This window comes from Macrotis lagotis, chromosome 1, assembly GCF_037893015.1.
Source record: "Macrotis lagotis isolate mMagLag1 chromosome 1, bilby.v1.9.chrom.fasta, whole genome shotgun sequence".
NCBI classification, from domain to species: Eukaryota; Metazoa; Chordata; class Mammalia; order Peramelemorphia; family Peramelidae; genus Macrotis; species Macrotis lagotis.
In genome coordinates, this window is record NC_133658.1 from 870,536,120 (window position 1) to 870,560,468 (window position 24,349).

At 36.1% G+C, this 24,349-nt stretch overlaps 1 protein-coding gene across 3 annotated transcripts in view; it reads left to right on the forward strand.

The window, feature by feature from the left end:
- The window catches only part of USP48 (ubiquitin specific peptidase 48), a 77,975-nt gene that overhangs the window by 25,142 nt on the left and 28,484 nt on the right, over positions 1-24,349 (forward strand). The window contains exons 5-14 of one of the 3 annotated variants that reach the window (XM_074218192.1): positions 2,589-2,713; positions 4,055-4,163; positions 5,401-5,534; positions 6,343-6,425; positions 7,966-8,142; positions 11,712-11,840; positions 13,328-13,477; positions 18,183-18,380; positions 19,881-19,995; positions 23,359-23,489. In XM_074218192.1, the coding sequence (XP_074074293.1) occupies positions 2,589-2,713; positions 4,055-4,163; positions 5,401-5,534; positions 6,343-6,425; positions 7,966-8,142; positions 11,712-11,840; positions 13,328-13,477; positions 18,183-18,380; positions 19,881-19,995; positions 23,359-23,489 (1,351 nt within the window). Of the gene's footprint in view, positions 1-2,588; positions 2,714-4,054; positions 4,164-5,400; positions 5,535-6,342; positions 6,426-7,962; positions 8,143-11,711; positions 11,841-13,327; positions 13,478-18,182; positions 18,381-19,880; positions 19,996-23,358; positions 23,490-24,349 lie in introns of all 3 variants that reach the window. The other 2 variants (XM_074218191.1, XM_074218190.1) reach the window with 2 other exon arrangements.

Consider the following 24,349-nt stretch of genomic DNA (forward strand, 5'->3'; position numbering starts at 1 on the left):
TTCTTACCTCTTTTTTTCATCTGGCCAATTCTGCTTTTTAAAGCATTCTTCTCCTCCATAACTTTTAAAACTGTTTTATCCATTTGACCTATGCTGGTTTTTAACATGTTATTTTCTTCAATATTTTTTTGGATCTCCTTGGCTAAGCTGCTGACTACTTCTTTTTCATGTTTTTCCTGCACTCTCTCATTTCTTTTTCCAATTTTTTTTCTATCTTTAGGTTTTTGCAAGGCAATGGGGTTAAGTGGCTTGCCCAAGACCACACAGCTAGGTAATTATTAAGTGTCTGAGGTCGCATTTGAACTCATGTGCTTCTGACTCCAGGGCTGGTGCTCTATCCACTGCACCACCTATCCCCGCCCTCCCTTACTTGATTTTCAAAATTTTTTTTGAACTCTTATCATAGTCTGAGCCCAACTTCCATTTTTCTTGAAGTCTTTAGCTGCAGGAGCTTGTACTTCCTCATCTTCAGATAGAGTATTTTGATCCTTCTTGGGATCATAGACAATGTATTTCTCAATGGTGTTCCTCCTTTTTCTTTGTTTACTCATTTCTCCAGCCTGTGCTTGGTTTTGGGGTGCTACCCTGAGCTTTTGAATATTATTGGGACACTGCCCCCCCCCCCCAGATCTCAGTGTCTGTGAATCTCTGACTTCCATCCTGGTCTATGAATGACCACAAGTACACCCCTCTGCCACATGGCTGAGCTCGGGGGGACCTGTTCTATGGGGAGGCATGGACTGTGATCAGGATCTGAATGTGGTCAAAGCCCCAGAGTCCTGTTCCAGGGATAGAGGACAGACCTTGGAAGTCTCTCCATTCCCCTACCTTTGATGGGCTGAGCACTCAAGGCTCAGTTGCCTGGGGGCTCCTGCTTGCCAGCTCCATGTCTGCTTCTCTTTTCTGGATCTGGACTGCTGTGGCCACCACTACTGAGCTGAGCTGACCTGACCCGCTCTGACTGCTGCAACCACCTTGAGGGCCTGGGCTCTGGCAGAGGTCCCCTCGGCTGATTCTCCAATTTGTACCCAGTGTTTCTGCTGGGGTGTAGGTCAGGAAATTGCCCCCGCTGCCACGAGCAACCTCCTAGGCACCCTGGGGCTGCCTCCAGGAGGCTGAAGTTTCTTCACTCTGGTTGGCTGCCCCTCTAAACGCATGGAGCAGAGCCTTTCTGTTATTTCCTAGGTTACCTTGTCTTGGAGACTTGCCTCACTGGATCTTTCTGTGGGTCCTGTCTTTCGAAAATTTATTCCTAATTTTAAGATTTTTGAAATATTATGGAGGTGCAGCTAGGTGGCACAGTGGATAAAGCACCAGCCCTGGAGTCAGGAGCACCTGAGTTCACATCCTGCCTCAGACACTTAATAATTACCTAGCTGTGTGGCCTTGGGCAAGCCACTTAACCAATTTGCCTTGCAAAAACATTAAAAGAAAAAAGAAATACTATGGAGAGAACACTTAGGAGAGGCTCTTTTCTTGTCACCATCTTGGTTCTGCCCCCATCAAACTAGTTTTCTTTTAAAAAAAAACTTATTTATTTTTCCAACTACAAGCAAAGACAATTTTTTGGTAAAAAAGTTTTGAGTTCCACATTTTTCTCTCTTCTCTTCCTCCCCTCCCCCCTCCCCGCCCCATGACAGTAAGTAATCTGGTAGAGGTTGTTATACATGTATAACTACGTTTAACATATTTCCATAATAGTCATGCTGTGAAAAAAAGAAACATAAAGGGAAAAAACCAAATTTTAAAAATTTAACTGCTTTGGTCTACTTTCAGAATCCATAGAGCCTTTTGAGGATGTGGATGGTATTCCTTTATAATTGTCATAAAGATAGTTTTCAGCATTTTTTTATAAGATTTTGAGTTTGAAATTTTTTCTCTCTACCTTCTTTTGTTCCCCCTTCCCCAAAGCAAGCAGTCTGATAATAGGTTATACATATGCAATCATGTTAAATATATTTGTATATTAATGATCAGTATTTTTAAAGTTGAAAAAAGGTAGAAAAATGAGCAAAGCCAATTGTTTTATGATAGTGAATGGATGACTTCCCGGATTTCATTGAGGAAAGTTAAGTGCCAAGGGAGTCAGACCTCTGCTGCCATCTTTCAAGTCAGAACAATCTGCAGTAGTTGTTGTTAGAGGGCTTAAGTTGTACTGATAAATATTTTGGCTATAGAAGCTCACTTTTTTAAATGAAATTTTTTCCCACCTTTGGTGTGAATGCCTCCTTGTGGCATTTGTATATTCAGAAATTTTCTGTAACCAACTGGCAAATGTGACCATGGAAGAGTTTTAATCTTTGACAACAAAACTGAGATTACTGAAATATACTGCTTTGTTAAAATGCTGAGTATGGGGATTGTCATTGCTTCCGATTTAAGGAGATTTTTATGAGCAGACCTAAAACCATGGCCATCCTTTTTAGCATTGTTCCTTTGTAAATGTTCAAACAGCTATAACATTATCCTGTGCATAAATATTCATATACTGACTTTTTTATCTACAAGTCTTTGTTTTATTATGTAGTTAAGTCAAGAGGCCAAGATTTGATTTTTCTTTCTTTATTTTAAATAAAAACATTTTTTAGGATGCCCAAGAGTTTTCAAAGCTGTTTATGTCTTTATTGGAAGATACGTTGTCTAAGCAGAAGAATCCAGATGTACGGAACATCGTCCAGCAGCAATTTTGTGGGGAATATGCATATGTCACTGTGTAAGTTTTGTGGGTCATATTGGTCTTTTAGAAAAGTGAGAAATTTCTTTACCCTTAGATAATTTTTTATCAATTTGATCAAAAGAGAAATCCTTATCAGTTCTTTATTAGCATCTCAAACCTTAGATTGTCATCCATCAATTTTAGGATCCTACATAAGCTAAAGTGATAGGTTACAAATCAATGTAATGTACGTTTAGTTATCTAAGCTGATCTGTAAAGACAGTCCCTGAATTTTTAACTCATGACTAATGAGTGAATTGGGCATATGAATAGCAATTTCTATCCCATCCCTTCCAGCCATCCCTCAATGCTTGCAGTTGCAGGAAACCTGTTATTCATAGAACTTGACTTTTGGGTTTGATGCTCTTATTACCCATAGTTCTTTATTGATTTGTGTCTTAAAATAGCCCGGTTTATTAGGAGATCAGGAAGACTTGAATTTAGATTTCCAGTTCATACTTAAATAGCTGTGTATGACTTATAGACAAGTCTTAGTCTTGGGCTGGGATAAGCTGGTAGAGAGCTTCTTTCACTTCCGAAGTTCTAGAACCTGTGCTATATTGAAATAGGATTTAATATGCTGGACTATAAATATAGTTGTCATGTATAGAAAGTATCATTTGAGATATGTTCAACTGATTTACAAAGAACCCAGAAAAATACAATTCCCTCAAATTGAGGATTTGTATTTTGACTAAACTGCAAACTAAGAATAAAGGTAACCATTACTTGTGTGTGGGACTAAAATAAATGAAACTTGCTCCTGCCAGGTTAATTTTTATTGCTTGAGAACTGCATTTATTATTATTTTAATTTGATGTATTTTGTTTTGTGTCTATAATTTTTTTCTTTTTCCAGTATCTTTTCATGGAGCCAGTTTGGTAGCAATTTAAAAAGAGACAGGAGAAAAGGAAGTTCAGTAGAATTAAATTAACATATTGACCAAGTATGACGTATATACAGTATTCTAAACCCAAGGAAAAAGACTGTCCATTTTCTCCTGTTTTCTCTAGCAAAGCTTTGTGTATAGGCATAAAATAACTGTTTCTCCTCAATTTTATTACATTAATTTCTTTAAATTTTTGAATTACAAATTCTCTTTTCCTCCAACCCCTCCTGTACTTATTGAGAAGGCAAACAATATGATACATATGAAGTACATGTGAAAGTTAGGCAAACCATATTCCATTATTAGCAATCATAGAGTGTTATTTTGACATATTACAAAAATCTATCCTCTGTGCTTTTGTGTTGATGATAAAAATAGGAAGTCGTTCTATTGGGCTTTAATAATTTGTATTTCTCTGATGTTATTTATGTTCTCTTTAATTATTTTAGCTGTAACCAGTGTGGTCGTGAGTCTAAGCTTTTATCAAAATTTTATGAACTGGAGTTAAATATCCAAGGGCACAAGCAGTTAACAGACTGCATCACCGAATTTCTCAAGGTATTGATGAAAACTAAGCAAATTATGCAGCTTGCTGTTCTAGAACAAATCCATTTGATTTTAGTATTTAATCAAATTTAATGGTGATATCTAATTTTCTGTTTTTTTTCCTTCAGTGAAATGTGAGGGATATAGTATTTTTTTAATGACCTAATGACTAAGCTTTATGACTTAAAAAAAACCAAAATGGCTGTTTTGAGAACAACCTTTTTTTTTAAGGTTTTTGCAAGTCAAATGGGGTTAAGTGGCTTGCCCAAGGCCACACAGATAGGCAATTATTAAGTGTCTGAGGCTGTATTTGAACTCAGGTATTCCTGACTCCAGGGCTGGTGCTCTATCCACTTGTGCCACCCCAAGAACAACCATGCTTAACAATAGTGGAGAATAACTTTCTGAATGATTAGGAAAATTCTCAGAACTTCGTTACTTATCCCACTTGACAGCATTTGAAGACAATAAAAAAGATGCTTTTATGTTTGCATGTGCTTCTTAGTATTGTTGAATTAAAAAAATTGACAGGGGCACCGGACCATAGTATCAGTTTTGAATACAAATGAAGTAAATTTTAATTTGAAATCAAATGAAGTAAAAAATAACATTCTGATTAAATTGCTAACTTGGCTTGTTACATGCTCTTTTGGTTGATTGACATTGTACAGACTACTTGCTTCAGTTTACTTAAATGTAAGACAAGAGAATTGGACTAGAGATCCCCAAAATATTCTTTCCCCTGTTCAACTTTTGATCCTATGTCACAATTTGGGGTTTGACAAGGGAGATTTCATTGTTGACATCCAGACATTGTTTTGTGTATCTCTGAGTGACAGGTGTTCTTGCCCTCTTTGGAGGAAAAGATAAACTTTAGGTCTAACAACTTGAAAGATTGTATCAGAAATACATTTTTTTGGATACTTGTTTAAAACCATCTTTAAAAAATTTTTTTTTCTCATTCTTTTTTTATGCATTTACAGCTTTGGAGATGAAACAGTTTTGAATGTCTTTGTTTTCTTATTAACCCCAGGTTATTGTTGTGCTTTTATGCTTGTTTGGTCATCCCTGTTTTTTCTTGTAGCTGTCAAAATGTTTGATACTAACTTAAATCAAAGATTGTTTAAGATCAAATTTTATTAACCATATCTAATAATGTGTTTGCATTATTTGATTTTACTTGGAAATATCCAGCATTTTCATTTTTTTTTTTTTTTTTTGGTAATGTTTTCTTTCATATTCTGATCAGGAAGAAAAATTAGAAGGAGACAATCGATACTTCTGTGAAAACTGTCAGAGTAAACAGAATGCAACAAGGAAGATCCGCCTACTTAGTCTTCCTTGTACACTTAATTTACAGCTAATGCGATTTGTGTTTGACAGGTCAGTATCTGCACACACACATTTTTTAGGTGAATTTGATGGATAATGATGGCATTGAAATATGAAGAAATGATTAATACAAATTTAATTCTTTGAATATGAAGGTTTTGCACATTGGCACCTTAGTAAATTATGATTTGATATCTCAAGATTATTAATCTAAGTACATGACCTATTCAAGGGAGAGGAGAGACAAAATAGCAGGGAAAAGACAGTGATATTGATTGATAAAGGAAGATGCTAGAAAGGAAAAATGGGAATTTGAAGCTAAAATCTAGTGCCACCTGTAGACACTGGAGACATTTTTATTCACGTTAACACCCCCCCCCCCCCCCCCCACTCAAATCTAAATGTACTTTACTTGCAGCACAATCTTTGGGATAAAATATTTGAAAGTTTCCTTATAACCATCTTTCCTGGATGCTGACTTGTCTGTGATGCTAGAGATAATAATGTATATTAACCTTGTGACTGGAGCTCATTGGAATATCTGGCACATTTTGAATGTTTATTCAAACATATTCATATAATGGCCAGATTTTGTGAAATAGCATTTTGATGACTTTGTTAGAAAGAGGCAGTAAGGAGTCATGTCTTGAAAATCTGAGCGCCTAAAAGAATAATGAGTTCCCCATCAGCAGAAGTCTTCTAGTAGATGGTCTGGATAGATTCCCTAGTGAGATTGAGGGAAAGATTAAGGCATGGGATATATATGGAAGTTGACCCATACATAGTCGATTGTCAAATGGTGCTCATTTTTAACCAGTGAAGGTTAAATAAAAATGCTTTTGATTTTGTTTTTGAGTAGACAAACGGGACATAAGAAAAAGTTGAATACTTACATTGGCTTTTCAGAACTTTTGGATATGGAACCTTACATGGAACATAAAGGTAATTTTTATACATGTTTTGTAGTGATAATTAAGAATAATGAGAATTTTCTTTCAGTGCAATATAGCTAGATTAGATATTCTCCAGAGCAGCATCTATTTCACTCTAGGAGTCAAAAAGATAGTTGTATGGATTACTTGACACTTGAACACAGATTGACTAACAATCTCTCAGTGTCTCAGAACTTTTTTTTTTTTTGCAAGGCAATGGGGTTAAGTGGCCTGACCAAGGCCACATAGCTAGGTAATTATTAAGTGTCTGAGGCCAGATTTGAACTCAGGTACTCCTGACTCCAGGGCCGATGCTCTATGCACTGCACCACCTAGCCACCCCAATCTCAGAACTTTTGAACAAGTATTCACAATTACTGAGAGAATTTCCTTCCCTCAGAAATCTGGATGGACTTTTATACTTTTTATCCCTTTAGTGAGTGCTTTTCCCCACACATGTTCATTACCGATGTTGTTACTTTCACTCTTTTCTTTTTGTAATTTGCTTTCTAAAAATATTGGTATTCTGATCTTACAGAAAAGGAAACTGAAGCATAAAGATTAATTGACTTGGGTTAGACAGCAAATTAAGTGTTAAGCCAATATTTTGACTTTTTCTAGCTTTAAGACTTTTCTGTTAGATTTTCAGTCCTTTTTATTATTTAGCCTCTCCAAGATGGCAACTATTATAAATTGGAAATAGTTGATTAAATTTTATAGCTTGTAAATTAGATAGAAGCTGTGTTGTTCTGCTAATCTTGTTATATATCAGAAATTTGTGAGCTCAGGAACTGACTTATTTTATCAGTGGAATTGATGGGTCAAAGAATGATCAGTTTTACCCCAGTATTTAATTTTTTCCTTGCATGTATGTACATATATGGTTTATTGAATAGATGAATTTTGATATATCATTTCAATTGTTAATATAGCTACAGCCTTTCTCAATATCTTTTCATGTCAACAAGAAAAATTAGAGAAATTCAACCTTTTGAAATATTAATTCTTCACAGCCAGAATTAAATAGACTATTTCTCTAATTTTATATGGTGCCACATTGAGAAGACCATGAAGTTAAAAATTTTGGGTGCAGTGTAATGGATATGTTCTTACATACGAAGCCTTAATTTAAAAGTTCTCTGGGAATCTTCCCTGAATGACCTCAATTATTTTATTGTTTCTCAGTGTTGTAGCTATATTTGTGTAGTAAATTTTTATTGTATTGCACTGGATATTTATATTACCACGGTAAGATATCATTTGCTATTTATCTTAAAATGTAATTTGTATAGTTTATTTAATTTGTGAGCTTTCATAAGTCTTAATGTAATTAAAATTTTAAATGACTTTTAGAGCATTATCTTGAATCTAGTGAGAGAATGTGTGTGTGTGTGTGTGTGTGTGTGTGTGTGTGTGTGTGTGTGGTGTGTGAGGGAGAAAGAGACAGAGAGAATGTTTGCTGGTTGAATATCCCAAGGTTGGAATTTGAAATGTAAGAATGTACTCAGGTGTGACTAAGTTCTAATTGTTTTCTCTTTTATTTTTAGAAGGCATCTATGTATATGAACTCAGTGCTGTCCTCATACACCGAGGTGTAAGTGCATATTCTGGTCACTACATTGCTCACGTGAAAGATCCTCAGACTGGAGAATGGTATAAATTCAATGATGAAGACATAGAAAAGATGGAGGGAAAGAAATTACAACTGGGGATTGAGGAAGATCTAGGTAAAACCTTTAAGTTGTGAGTGCCCTTTTAAAATACACCTTTTCTTCCCCTCAAATGTTCTTAATCAGTACTAACCTAAGCCAGCATTCATAGTTATGTGTCCTCAAGCAAGCATAATTAGCCCATTTTTATCTTCAGTTGAGGTTGGAGGTGACTCTAAGTCTTAAAGGAGGTGACTCATTGGCTTTCTGTATTCCCATGTTTTCAGTGCTATGTAAGCTCTGAATTTGAAGGACTGAGAGTGAATGATGGTTAATACTTCACTGGATTGGTTCCTTTGGCAGAGAGTTAGTCCAGAAACTATGAGCTGCCATATGTCAGTCCTCCATCTCTGGTGCCAGTCTCAGCCTGGTGACCCTGGGCATGCTGGTGCCCTTCTGCCCCTGCAGGGGTTGGACTGCTACTCTGACCTTGGCCTCTAGGGGTTGGAGGTTTGTGTGGAGCCAGACGCTGCTTTCCTCTTTTCACACAGAGCTCCAGGGCATATGAGAGCAAGAGGCCAATCACTGGGACCTACTTAGCCCCTGAGAGTATGAAGCTGGGCATTTACCAGAGTTTCTAAGTACCTCGGTTGTTCCATTTTTCTCACATTGACCAGTAATGGGTTGTCTCTTCTGTTAGTCAACAAGCACTCCCATGTGCTTGTTGTGCTAAATGCTGAGGATGAATTAGAAAGATGTGACCACAGTCACTGTCAAAAATCCTTGATAACTTGCAAATCACAATTTACATCCATCATTTAAATCTCTCCCTGTACCCTTCCCTCTTCCTCCTGCCAGGAAACTATCCCTTTTAAAAATATTATTCATTGTAAGAGAATAAAAAGATGCTCATGATGCAGTGTTCCATACCTGTGGGTCTTCCACCTCTGCAAAAGAGGGAGGTATCACGTCTCCTCTTTGTTGCTTTTGATTGCTTTGTGGTGAATGTTCTTTTCATTTATGTTGTTGAAGTCTTTTCTCTATGTTTGCCTGACTCTGCTTACCCTACTTTGTATCAGTTCACATCAGTCTTTTATTATTCATATTCAGAGTTTATTACAACTCAGTGTTATATTGTGGTCATGTTCTACAATTTATTTATGCCTTTCCCAATTTCTGGATATTGTTTCCAATTCTTTGGTACCATGAAAAAATTGCTGTTATAATTATTTGTTATTGGGTTCAGAGGGGTATTCCTAACATACACACACACACACAAACACACACGACCATATCACTATCCTGTTGAAATATTTCCAGTGACTCCTTTTTTCCAGCTTTATTCTTTCTAAAACTCTTTTCTTCTTCCTGATTCTCCTAGGTCCCCATTACTTGAGTACCTCAGTGGTTTGAATTCTGAGCTTCAAATCCTTCAATTCCTGTCTTGTTCTGCCAAATTCCATTTCCAAGTTACTCCCATCATCTTTCTACCTTCTCCTTTACTTATGACTAGGCTAAAAACATAAATGATTTTCTGACACATCTTTAGTCTTTTACAACCTGCCTCTTGACTTATTTTGCAGACTTCCATCTCCCTAAATTTTTTTTAATCTAGTAAGACAACGACAATTCATCTAAGTAATCATCATGACATTTGAGTACATAGTTTAACATTTGAAAAATAATCAGCCCAATTAGGTAGTTGCAGAAAAATTTTCAGTATCTATTCTAAACCCTGTCAATTGTAAGCATAGGGTGATTCTTTTTAATAGCAAAATAGCTGAAATCAAATGCAAACATTATATTCAGGGAGGACCCTTTAGAAACTTTCCCAGTACATTTGCTTCTTATTTTTTTATTTAGTTCTTGAAATGTAGTAATATCAACAAGACAAGATGAAAATTAAAGCCATAAAGATTGATACCCTTTTGACCTAGAGATTCCACATCATTCACTTTTGGTTTATTTGTAGTTATTCTTTTTCTATTTCTGTTTTATAGTCACTGTTTGTTTTCTTGATTCTGCTTGTTTTATTCTACATTTGTTCGTGCAAATCTTTCTATGCTTCTGAATTCATCATATTTGTTGTTTATTATGGTATAATTCATTGCGTCCATGTTCCACAATTTCTAAAATCATTTTTCTTTAATCATTTGGTTTCTCCTTTGTTTCTAAGAAAATGTTGCTTTCTCCTTATGGCCTCATTCAGTTATAAGTCTACTAAAATATAGTTCTTTGTTAAAAAGGTATGGATGGGGACAGCAAGGTGGTGCAGTGGAGGGGCAGCTAGGTGGCACAGTGGATAGAGCACCGGCCTTGGAGTCAGGAAGACCTGAGTTCAAATGTGGCCTCAAACACTTAATAATTACCTAGCTGTGGGACCTTGGGCAAGTCACTTAATCCTACTGACGTACAAAAACCAAAAAAAAGTATGAATGGATATTTTAGTCACTTGATAAGCACAATTTCCAACTGCTTTCTAAAATGATTGTACTGATTAGCAACTCTTTAAGTAACATACCAGTTCCTAACTTCCCTAACTCCTTCAACATTGATAATTATTATCTTTATCCATTTGCAGAATGTGAAATTTGGTTCTTTGAAAATTTTAAAGTTCTTTGAAAACTGTTTATATCTTTGAATCCTTATCAGTTGGATAGTGTTATTTTAAAACACTATATTCATCCATGCCTATTTTATATGTATCTGTAGTTGTGCAGACATGAATGTGTTAAGGCTTTAGCCAGCCTATACAATACATAAAAATTAGAAGTGCATTTTTTTATTCATTCATTTATTCTATGTGCAGATTTTGTTTCATGTAATCAGGTATTTTGTTACACATACATCTTAATCAGTTGTGAAAAATTTGCTTCTTTTTTGAAGCAGTTTTTTTCTTCATCCACTCTTTGTCTCAATGAAAGATAGGTCTGCTAGATCTCTGAATTCTACATTTCATTTCTCACCTCAGTATCTTTGCTAGGACTGGTGCTATGCATTGAAAATGCAGTCTTTTCCCCCATCATCTCTTAGAATCTGGTGTTTTCCATCAGGATCCACTTGATGGCCCTCTTCCTCTGAGAATCCTTGCTTTCCTACTCATTCTTCCTACTTCATTACTTAATGCTCTCTAAATGTTAATTTTCCCCCGTTATTTCCATATTTTCTACTACAATAGAAAGGAACCATTTGGAAATGGACTTTTTGTGGATCTTGGAATCTCTAGCACTAAGCAATAGAGCACATAGTCCATTCCATTTTTGTTTGTTGAATGAAATTTTCCTCTCTGAGTGAATAATTAAGAAATTGTAGTCTAAAAATTTGATTAAAAGAACTTGATGGGTATTTTGCATGCACAGTTTCTTTTTGCATGTAAAATTTCTTTTTAAGATGAATTTTAAACTCAACGGTTTAAACTCAACGGTTTTCTATATTTTTGGCTCATGGCTCACTTTTAAAATGATATTGTTGGAAAAGAAATCTATTTTCTGTTGTGTGTATTATAATCATTCGTTCTAAGTTGTTATTCAAACCCATTTCTCTCTGTGGGAGGGTTTATAAATTAAATCCCTATTAGTGACCCATCTTTTTCCAAAGCATAGATGTTTTCATTTAATTTTTATATTGTTGTTTTTTATGTACCTTAGCAGAGCCTTCTAAATCACAGACTCGTAAACCTAAGTGTGGGAAAGGAACTCATTGCTCTAGAAATGCCTACATGTTGGTGTATAGATTACAGACCCAAGAGAAATCTTCTTTGACAGTTCAAGTACCAGGTAAAGAAATAATCAGACCTACAGAAGGGGAAGTTTCAGAATATTGTCAAAGAGAATTGAAGTTAATGTCTGCTTCCATGAATGACCAGTGTCAGTGAGGTGAAGTCTCAAGATCCCTAGAAGTCACAGGGAGATTTGATGTCTCATGATGGTTGAGTCACCTCTCCCTCTGGGCTTCAGTTACCTTCTCCAAGCATGATATGATTTTGATGAGTATTTGATAAACTGAATCCCACCCCCACCATAAGAATCAGAATTTTTCCCTGAAGATGACAAAGAAGGAAGAGAAGCTTTGCACAAAGAATTCCTGTGAAAGCTTATTTCCCTGGGTGGTAAAGATGTTTAGAGATAAGCCACATAAGAATGAATGAAATTAACAGTGGGGACTTTTTGATCTTGACACCTATTGAATAGTTTATGTCTCCCTTAACAAAGAAGACAAGGTAGCCTGAACAGAGTGATCCATGGTGTTGGCTTCAACTAAGGCATCTGGTGGCATGGGAAATTATGCAGATCTCTAGTTAGGGAGGCTTGGGTTCACAGTCCTTTAAATTGTCTGGACCTCAGTTTTCTCTTCTGTAGATTGGGAATAATAGTAGTACTTAATTTCATAGGATTGTTGTGTCTAAACTAATTTGCAGGACTTTTTAACTTTCTCTAAATGCCACTTATCACTATCATTTTAACAATATTACCATTACATGATCTTTGAAAACCCTGTTGTAAGTTTCAGTGTGTGATACACACACACACACACACACACACACACACACACAATATGTTTAACAAATATTCCCCTCTCCAATTGTAAGGCTACAAGTTCAGAGGTGTTTTCCTTGGAATAAATATAACTTTCCATCAAAGCAAAATTTCTCCCTAAGATTGATTTGATGAATTTAACATATTTATATTTGTGAAATTAATGACTTGAGTATGAATTTACCTTTAAGGATGGGATGAAGAAAAAAAAGTGGAAATAAAGTCTGTTCTTCTAACTTAAAGTAAAGTATTTACTAAGGTGAGATGTTCTACAACATCCCTTTTGAGAAAGACAGTCTTTTAGCCACTTTTGGAGTCTATAGCTGCTGAGTAAAGAGCTTATTAGACCATGGAGACTCTTGCTTTTATTGTTCCTCTTCATCTTTAGTTCTTGTGATAGGGGTTAGGGAAATCTTGTAAGAAGGAGCACATAAGCAGGTAGTTGCAGATGCTGTTGTTAATAGTGTAGGAAATTTGACTTCATCTGCTTGTGTGTCCTACCTAGCATCTGTTCTAGTTCTAGAGTTCTTGATAAAGAGATAAGAAACAAAACAGGAAGATTTGGCTAAGTATAGCTCATTGGTACAAAGGAGTAAATATTATTCAGATCATTTTTTTACTCCTTTGTAATCTCATTGAAACACTCATAATTCCTTTTTAGTAAGAAGAGTTTTACAGAAAAGTCTTGATATGTGGTAAATCAGAAGTTTGCCTTTTCTTTTGAATAGCTTTTCTTCAAGAGCTGGTTGACCGTGACAACTCCAAGTTTGAGGAGTGGTGCGTTGAAATGGCTGAAATGCGTAAACAAAGTGTGGACAAAGGCAAAGCCAAACACGAAGAGGTGAAGGAACTCTACCAAAGGTTACCTGCTGGAGCTGGTCTGTAAGATCTTCTGGTAGTGCCCTGTAGTCATTCATTGCTGAGTGTTAACGATGACAACTGCTATCTGTAGATGTGCCCTTTATCAGAATCTTCTATAGGATTAAAATTAGCGATGTTGAAGAGTATAGTCACTACCTGCTTGGAGGAACATTCAGGCCAACATGCCACTTAAAATTTAGACTTGCAAATGAGTTTTTTTTTTCTGAAAATGACTTCCCTAGATCTTGGTTTTGAGATTTGGGGGGAAATTGCCTTTCTTACAGATGCATCAACATTTGGTTTACACTGTTAGAAAGAAACTTAATCCTAAACATTGTATAGTGTTATTTCATTTGATTAAATCCATAGAGATTTTTCAAAACACATTAATGCATACTTAAAATACTTAAGTGATGCATTCAGCTTCATTTTAGATCTCATATTTTCCCAGGTGTATATATAGTCATGATCCTAATTTCACATAGCTTAACTTCAGATAAGCTTTAGAAAAACAACTTGTGTGTAAAGTTGAACTGAGTCTTTGTAATTTAACAAGCAACTTAGTGATTTGAGAATGATTATCAGTTCAATGGGGCTCCATTAATTTTCTTGCTTTAAAATAGAAGAGAAAATTAAATGCAAAAAGATACCTATTTTATAGTAACCCTTTTCAGAAATATGTGATTTTGGGGGTGGCTAGGTTTAGTAGTGGATAAAGCCACCGGCCTTGGAGTCAGGAGTACTTGAGTTCAAATCCGACCTCAGACACTTAATAATTACCTAGCTGTGTGGCCTTGGGCAATCCACTTAACCCCATTTGCCTCGCAAAAACCTAAAAAACAAAAAGAAATATGTGGTTTCCCCCCCCCTCCTTTCAGTTATACAGATCCCAGTCTTTTCTGTAGCTTCTGGAAATTTTTAAAGCTAATGATAGAAATTCCATTAATATTCTCACTATTACCCATGCTTTTAAAACCCTTTATCTTGTTGACATTATCTGCCAAATGTCTTAATGGGCAAAATAAATTCACATTTTCAGTTTTTATTTATATGTTTTCTAACCATTTCTGGTCCTGTCATCCTTCAGTCATGATGAACAGGAATTGTTGGCTGTCTGTATGGGATCAGTTCAAAAGACCACCCTAGGTTTTGATAGGGGAACAGCTCCAGTATTCAGTTGGTATGTTGCTGCCACTGTGTAGGAAAGGATCCCTGAGAGAGATAGTCCATGTTTTTGTGATATCATAGATTGGAAAACTGAGACTTGATGATTATAGTACTTATTTGTGATCTCCCCATTATGAAGTATGAGTTCATTTCCAGGTCTTGTGACTGCCAAGGTCTTTGATACCCTATTTTTTTTCTTCACATGATATATATTTATTCATTCTGTAGTTGGGGAATACTGTATTTGGGGTCAGGATTTGTGTTCCCTCCTGACTCTACTCTATTATTTCCATGGAGAACCTGGGCGAACCATTTAAGACCTCGGAGTCCTTGTTTTTTCATTTGTAAAATGTACCCCAATGAAATTGAACTGACAGATGTCTCTTCCATTTCTAAATCTATGATCTGGTGATAGAACTGATCTCTGATGCCTTCAGGTATATGGAATAACTGGTTTCAGCTAATAAAAAGTATTTTAAGCCTTAAATACTTTATTTTAATTGGAAAGATTCATATTATTTCTTAAGTGTTCCAGTTTCATCTTTATATAACTCCATTAATAGCTAATTTTGGACATAGTATTTGATTTCTTGATCTTAAAATAAATACCTGTCAGTGAATTTCTTGCTTCACCAAAATTACATGTATTAAATGAATAATGTGCTCTTCTTGGTGAGTTTCATTTTCCTCAAGTCACAGAAATGTGTCACTGTGGCATATCTTTGACCTTTTTCATCCTTCTAGACTGTCTTGTTACTGGTAAAAACTAGTTTTGTTTTTGAACTCTAACCATTTTGTATTAAGTTGGATATAACAGAAGTAACATTGAACCAAAATGTGCTGGTTACTGTTATGGCAAAATCTTTGTCCATCTTAATTTTTACTCACTCTTGAATATTGAGACTTGTCCAGAGTTACATTTCTGTAACACCGTTGCTGATTTACTCTTGTTTACTACCTATTAAAAATTGTTGGCCAATGAATTATGCTCCTTTCCCTCCCCTGGTGGGGTGGGATAGGGTGGGGAAAGAGGGTCACCAGCAGAGGTCCCACAGAGTTAAGCATTTTCTCAGAACCTGCCACCCTTTCTTAGGCATTTTTCATTTTTGTGTGTGTGTAGGTTTGTGAGTTGGACCAGAGACATAAAACTTGATTATTACAATCAAATCTTGTTTCTGTTAATTTATATACTGCTGTGGGGCATCAAGGATGCAAAATGTTTACCTGTGGTTTTGCTATGCCAGGAATAGATGGGGAAAAACCCAATTTGGAAGGGAAATAAGGCACCCCAAAACAACTACACATCGTTTATCTTTTGGGTCAAGACTCTCCTGAGTGTTCATTTGTTTATTTTAGTTCATTGGGTCCTAGAATTTATGGTAATCTCCAACCTTCAAAATTAATGGATTGATGCAATAAATCAGATGAAAATTGTAATTCCTGATTCTATCTACCCTCCCTTTTGGCCATTGCCTCATTTTCAAGAAATACAATTAAGCACAAAAAAATGACTCGCAAACTGCCAATCTACAAGAATTTTATGATCGAAAGACCTTTAAGTTACTATATCCATGATTACTTTTGTTCTTTTGATCATTCTGGTTCTTTGGAAAGTTATCTGTTACTAGAATCCTGATGATTGTGAGGGAACTTCTCAGGATTTTGCAAACTTGGAGGTAGCTCACAGCCTTCTGGTACAGTATTTCTATTCTGCTTTCAGATAGTCCATAAACCCAGTCCTTTTCTTCATCTGTCATACATCAAATGTCGGAATGTGGTGATCCAAAAAAAACTAAAGGCTCCTGTTTACTTTATCACTAAGAGAATATGACCATCTCTATCCTTCCTCCTGAAACATAACATCAGAAATGAGAGCAATTATTATTATTGCCTTGATTAGACATTTTGGAGCCTCCTCCCTAGTAAATTCTTTCAAACCTGTAGGTTAATCCTGCATCATATATTTGTTACAAGTTGGTAATGGACACCCAGAGTAATGAGTTTTGTGCTTATTGTATTCAAACCAGATTGTTTTTTAAAGACCAAACACACTGATATTATGTTGCATCTTGAGGTCTCCTCTTTTTATATTTTATGGAATGTATAAGTATTAACTTTTCTATATCTCTTTTCTTCCAAAAAGCTCAAAATGCTTCCCATATCTTATATCTTAAACTCAGCAGCATCCCTGTGAGGTAGGTAGTAGGCAGGTATTATTACCTTCATTTTTACAAATAACCTGGAGTGCCTCGAGTTTAAGTGACTTGCTCATTGGGGTCGTGGCTGTCCAGGGCAGGTCTTGGCTTAGATCTCTATTCTAGAAATTTCCATTGTAGTGCTCCTCTGAATTGCCCTATTTTAATTAGATTTTAGTCAACATTCCCCAGGGGCAATACACCTTCCATTTAATATGCTCACACATAGTATACACATTCCTTATATGTAAAATCCAGAAATCCTAAATTTTGTTTTTTGGGGGAAAAAAATTTGTGAATGTTACATAAGGTAAAATTTAAATGGAAAACTCATATCTTAGAAGATGGTATGCAACCAGAATGGTCTTGGGAGAGGAAAGCTCAACTCTCACTAGCTATACCTTTTTATAAAATCTTAGTCTGTTTTCCTCTCATGTCATACCATCGAGTTACTTCAGTGCTTGATGTGTTTATAAGTAAGTATTTATAATTGGCTGAATCAGTTTTACATTTTAGCTGCTAAGCTGTCATTTTTACTATGTGATTTTTTAATCTTAAGATTAAAAACTCTGTCTTCTTGATTCATATCCTTATTTTTTTAGTTTTACATTTTTGGCAAGATAATGGGGTTAAGTGGCTTGCCCAAGGCCACACAGCTGGGTGTGTGAGGCTGAATTTGAACTCAGGTACTCCTGACAATAGGGCCAGTGCTCTTATTCACTGTGCCGCCTAGCCACCCCTACATCCTTATTTTTGATTGAAAAATAAATTTATAAAGCCTAATTTGCTTATTTAGGTGGCTACCTAATTTAAGTGAAGGAAAAACACACCCTTGTTCATTTTTTCAAAAATTGGTTTCACATCGTTTTGAATGGGGGAAGTTGATGTCGATGAACTAGTGGACAGAAAAGAGTACTGACTGCCTAAATTCTCAATAAAATTCAAAAGACCTTTTGAGTTGTGGCATCAGTTGTTAAGTAGGTATTTTGATTAAAATCCTCAGACTGCTCAAGTAGATGGGACTTGGACTTGGGCAGGTGAGCGATGGGAGCACTCCACAGAAGCCTTGGAGCTCTGCTTCAAGCTCTGCCCTGGCCCTGCTAATAAGCAAGACACTTTTCTCTGACGCTGGGGTTAATAATACCAGCCTCTCTCCTCTGGTGCTGCGAAGATTTTGTTCTAACATGCATTGAGCTCTCTTTAATTAAACCTGGAGATTTAATGTGATCATGGAAGAACTGTGTTTTCTAGATGTGTCGCCTCTAATGGGGACTTTGTCATTTGAAAATTGATGTGAATGCCGTGCGTGGTATAGGAGTAGTAAAATACATAGGCTGTTTCTTGTGTCCTTTTTCCTCAGAACCATATGAGTTTGTCTCCCTTGAATGGCTACAGAAATGGTTAGATGAATCCACTCCAACAAAGCCCATTGATAACCATGCCTGCCTGTGTGCCCATGACAAGCTGCATCCTGACAAAATATCAATCATGAAGAGAATCTCAGAATATGCAGCTGATATTTTCTACAGTCGCTATGGTGGAGGACCCCGGCTTAATGGTAATCTGAAATAGTGTGGGACAGCAAAGTCTTGATAATTCAGCCTCTAGTGCATTTTTTCAGTTGTGATCATTAGAATGAATTTAGGCCTGCCTGAAATTTTCCATTGCACCATCTCTGAGAAACTTGCCAAGCAAATTAATTACTGATAGAAGATTAGGGTGGAGAAGAGGAGAGAAGAGTTTTATCCATGTAAGAAGACAGTTATTTTTAAGGGCTTGTAGCTCAGGAACTGTCTTTATGCAGATGTTGCTATTTATAAAAAAATTTTTCATCTGCTTGTTACTGTCAGCCTATTTGCTTGAAGTACATTGTTAGTTACTTGTGATAGCTTTCTTCAAAGCAGTAAAGCTGTATTTCTTGGTCAATGGTTCTGTAATTCAGATCTGGGTTTCATTCTACTTGATGATTGTTTCCCTTTAGTCTCTGAACTTTAAGGGTTCTTTAGCATTCTCCTGGGCTTTGTTTATTTTGTTTAGTGGTCTAGCTATTTTGCTTTGGGGCCTTTTTAGAATTCAGGTATCCTGGATAATGAAATTATTTTTATCAGTTGGAAGTTTAATAGCTGGTCTTAATTTTAATAGTTGTTTACAAATATATACATGTATATATATATATGTATGTATATATGTATGTATGAATGAATGAAATGTGATATGTTTCAAAATGTCAGTTACTGGAGGTACTTTATTAGATGATTATCTGTGTTTGTAATGAAACATGAATCGCTTTTGGGGATTACATAGTGCTTTATTTCAGGTTCCTGTGATTTAAATGGTATATCCTTTCTTCATTGATGCTGGTCTAATTTCCTACCACACTGTAGTAGAAAATCTTTAGATTTTTCAAGGCAGTGGGGTTAAGTAGGTAATTATTAAGTGTCTTGAGTTCAGATTTGAACCCAGGTACTCCTGACTCCAAGGCCAGTGCTCTATTCACTGCACCACCTAGCTGCCCCTAGAAAATCTTCCTGAGTTATTCTGGGCCCTTATAATCCATATTTTTTCCTTCTGTGGCCAAATTTGCCTTAGTGAAAGTTGTGGTTTTTTTTTTGTTTGGTGTTTTTTTTTTTTTTAAGTAGGCCTGTACTTTTTAAGTCTTTCTGACTGGGTATCAACCTCCATGCATATGCTTACTTGTTTCTAAGATACATGATTGATGCATCATTCTGTGTTTTGTGGGCTTTTTTTATTTCAACAAAGACTTTTAAATATTTCATAAGGATCATTCATTCTTCCATCTTCCCCACCTCCATTAAAAGGGAAAAAACAGTCTGCAGCAGCTAAAATGCAGAGGGTTGTAAAGGAAAACCAGTTCACATTGAAATAAAAATGCAGTTTTTTCCCTTCCATGTTCATAAATTCTTTGAGATCTATCCTCAGCTTAAGAATGGGTCCAGTCAGTCTTTTTTGTTTAAGCATTTCACAGAATGTACTGAATAAAGGAGCATTTGCTTTTTGTCACCTTTTATTCTTTCTTTTTCTATCTTTGGTACCGTAGTTAAAGCCCTTTGCAAAGACTGTGTGGTAGAACGCTGTCGGGTGTTGCGGTTGAAGAACCAGCTAAACGAAGATTATAAGATTGTTACAAATTTGCTGAAAACTACAGTGAAGGGGTATGGATTAGTAATTTTCTCGTTTGAACTGTAATTTAATTCATGGATATCCCAAGATGCCTGTACAAGGTAGATCATTTTTATAAGATAAATGTGTTATAGAAAACTGAGCTAGAGTTTATTACGCTAATTGTTTTGTTGATTATTTATTTAGCTATTGATGCTAATGGGGGAATAGTCCTATTTTAGATAGAATCTATTTGGATAGATCTCACCTATTAAGAGAGGCTTGATAACATGACCTCTTATCTCACAAGGTGTTGTAAGGTTCAAATGAGGTCACCATATATAAAAAACACTGTGTAGACACTTCCGAAAATGCGAACCATTATTTTATATAGGAAGGATATGAGGTGATGACCCATTTGGTCCCTTGGGTTTAAAACTTTTATAAAAAAGAAATTCTAAAAATACTGGTTGATAACATTTTGCCCTTGGTAATTTCATTGAGCCATTTTTAGCTTATAAAATATAGTAGTTGGAAAAGTAAACCTGGTACATATATTCAGTGACCTACCATATTACTTTTAAAAGTTGTATTTATCCATTTGCCCAGTATGTATTAAGGCAGCTGTTTAAGCATTGTGAATTCCATGGGACGGGGGAGAAGATTCCTGTCTATTCTAATTGGGAATTTGAAGTACATTTTAGGAGATGTTGAATAGTCACTGGTGGCAAGACCTCTTTGAATCTCTCCTTTTAATCCTACTAGCTGTCAACAAGCATCCCTTTTGTAACTTTTGATAAGCATCTTTCAACTGCTTCATGAACACCTTGAATCAGGTGTGTACCATCTGTGATGATGGCCACATGTGCCCCTTAAAGCCCATTTGTGTGGCCCACTTTGCATAACCAGAAAATGAAGGGAGTAGTGCAACATCTGACAACTTAACCCTTAACTAACAAGAGTTTAGTTGTAGCCAATAGACCTCTGGAGGAATTTTTTGTGTTTTTTACAAAAGATAATGCATATAGGAATTAGGATCTTTATTTGAAAACACCATGTCACTCAGTTGCAACAGACAGCTTTATTTTATGAAGCATTAATTACTATTTTGTCATAGGCTTTTGAGATTTCAAGGTTTCAGAAAACACAGCTGCTTTTCAGTATATTTGCCTACTCCATTCTCAGTTATCATCAACACATTGCCTGTAAACTAGAGTTGCAATCACATATGCAACTTTAAAAACCATATTCATGGGACAGCTAGGTGGGCGCAGTGGATAGGCCACACCAGCCCTGGAGTCAGGAGTACCTGAGTTCAAATGCAGCCTCAGATACTTATTTCCCTAGCTGTGTGGCCTTGGGCAAGCTACTTAACGCCATTTGCCTTGCAAAAACCTTTAAAAAAGAAAAAAATGTAAGCTCCTTGGGGCCTCTAGGTGGCCTAGTGGATAAAGCACCAGTCCTGGAGTCAGGAGTACCTGGGTTCAAATCAGGTCTCAGACACTTAATAATTACCTAGCTGTGTGGCCTTGGGCAAGTCACTTAACCCCATTTGCCTTGCAAAAAACCTAAAAAAAATTTTTCGTGTCTTTATTGGACTTTTATTTCACTAACATGCCCTTTTCATGATGTCTTTTTTGTATGTATATTTGCGGGCAGTTTTTTTTTCCTGTATGAAGCATACGAAAAGTTAAAAATAGAATAAAAATTTCAGATGAGTATCTTGAAAATATCCTTTGCTATCAAATGAGATAAAAGTGTACTGGTATCAAAAAAGCAGGCTCATTTCTCATTAATTAATGGCATTTTTTAAAAAAAATTTATGCTCATTTTTATTACACTTCATTACATTTCATTATTAGACTTAGTGATAATATAGATTATATTGTATTCAAAAATATTAAATTCTATATGGGACCCTTTATAAGTTTTTGTTGGGTGATGTAGTCCAGACAAACTAAAAGGTTGCATTTTCATGCCTCTCAGTCATAATGTTGGAAGAAATCAAATAGTATTGACTTAACTATCAAGTATATTGAAGGTTATTTTGTTTCAATATATGTGAACAATGTTTGAATCGTTTTTTGAACTATTTTGGCATATTTTCCCCTTGTTCTTGAAGAATAGACTAGAGAAAACTATTAATCTGAAAAGATCATGTTGAGGGTGGTTATGAGGTAACAGGTGAAATACCACAAACCTAGTCTTTACAGATTTAACTGCTTTAAAAGATTGACTGGGACTAGTAGCCAGAGTCCTCTTGAGAAGCTCCTGTAGCTGACGTTGGAACTGAACTTTTGATGACTGGTTAGACTAAATTGTTAAAATGGGGATAGGATGGAGTCTTCCTGGTTAGGAAACATGAAGTATGTTAAGTCCTCTCCTACCCTGATCTGTAGTCATGTTACTTTGAGCTTGTAGCGAAATAATATATTCATTTTAGTTTATTCCTCTCATTAGCTACTACCATATTGTGCAAGCTGTGTGATTGAGGATACATAGTAAAGTGTGTGTTCCAGCCCAAAGAAAGCGACATTGTAAAGAAGACTGGGAGACTACAACTTAAATACAAGAAACTAATTCACCTTGAAGGGGGTTGGAGGGAAATGCATAGGGTGACTCCATTGAGGTTTGAGCCAATTCGTGTAATCTGTATTACCTGAGCCAGGGGCTTTTGTGATAATAAAAATAGTTGACAGTGAGAAGGGAAAGGAAAGAGAATATACGTTTGTATACTACCTGCTGTCCACCAGATACTACTGAGCACTTAAAAAATATCATTTTATCATCACAACAATTCTGTGAGATAGATGGTATTATTATATTCATTTTACCCTTAATGAAATTAAGGCAAGCAAGTTTAAATGATTTGTCTCCAGTCACACAGCTAGTTAAATGTCTGAACTTGGGTCAGATCTTCCTTTTTCTAGGACTAGGGCTTTGACTATTATTCAACCAGCATCCTAGTGTTGAAATGCATCTCATTTGTACTTTAGAATAGCTTTGCGTTATCTCCATTTTACAGTTAGGAAAAGTTAGTTTAGACATGGTAAGGGATTTCCTTTCAGAAACAAGGCTAGTAAGTTTGAAACATTGTTGTCACTGTCCTCTTTTCCCAAGACCATGCATGGGGAAAGCATGTATTACTGGGGGGGGGGGGGGGGGGAGGTATCAGGAGGGTACCATGGGAGAAGTCAGATGGCCCACAGGAGACAAAGAACAGATTACTAGTAGTGAGAATGACAAGTAAAATAGAGGATAGTGCAAGAGGGAAATTTCACAGTGAAGAAACTTTGACTGGATGAATGGAATGGTCATGGAAGGGAGATCAGAAAAATTGGTAGGGCGGGAAAGGAGATAGGGCATATGTTCTCTTAACATTAACTTGTTTATTGTTACCCCTTTGTTTCACACAGTAATGAAGGCTTCTGGGTAGGGAAATCTTCCTTACGAAGCTGGAGACAGCTAGCCCTAGAACAGTTAGACGAGCAAGATATTGATACAGACCAAAGTAATGGGAAAATGAATGGTGACACCTTAAATAAAGGTAATGATGTTCTTAGCTTGTACTTACTTTAAATCATAAATAAGACTTGTGGTATTATAGACTAAAGAGCAAATTAAAAATTAAAGCAAAATCAAACAAGAAAAGTATTCATCTAGAATTCAGAAAATTAATCACAGTCTCAAAGTTGACAGTTTTATTCATATAAAACTTTCAGTATAGAAGACAAACATCATAGCCTCAGTCCTTTCATCCCCTTTTTCAACAGTTAATACAGACTGATTTTTTTTTTATATTAAGAGGGCTACAAGAGTAATTATTTTGAAAGCTAAGTATAGATGACTTTTTGATATCAGTATCCTTCCTTCCATGAATAAGTGGTCTGTAAGTTGCACTGTAATGCTAAAAACAGTTCCTGGGTATCCTTAAATTCTCTGTATTGTTGAGGGTAACACCATCCTCCTAGTCACTCAGGCTTGATTCTTCATTGTCATCTACCTCATCCAGTTTGTTGCTGTCTTGTCATTTCATCCTTTGTACCATTTCTCTTGACCCTGCCCCTCCTTCCTCACTTCATGCTTGACCTACTGCTTGAACTGTCTGCCTCTGTTCTCTCTCCACTCCACTCTGTCATCAAATTGATGTTCCCCCCCTCCAGTGCTTCACCTCCATAATCATAGAAAGTTCTGGGCGGCTAGATGGCGTAGTGGATAAAGCCACCGGCCTTGGAGTCAGGAGTACCTGGGTTCAAATCCGGTCTCAGACACTTAATAATTACCTAGCTGTGTGGCCTTGGGCAAGCCACTTAACCCCATTTGCCTTGAAAAAAAACCTATTAAAAAAATCATAGAAAGTCCTTTTGCTAAGCATTTGCAAAATACTTTATAACCTGCCTTCTCCCT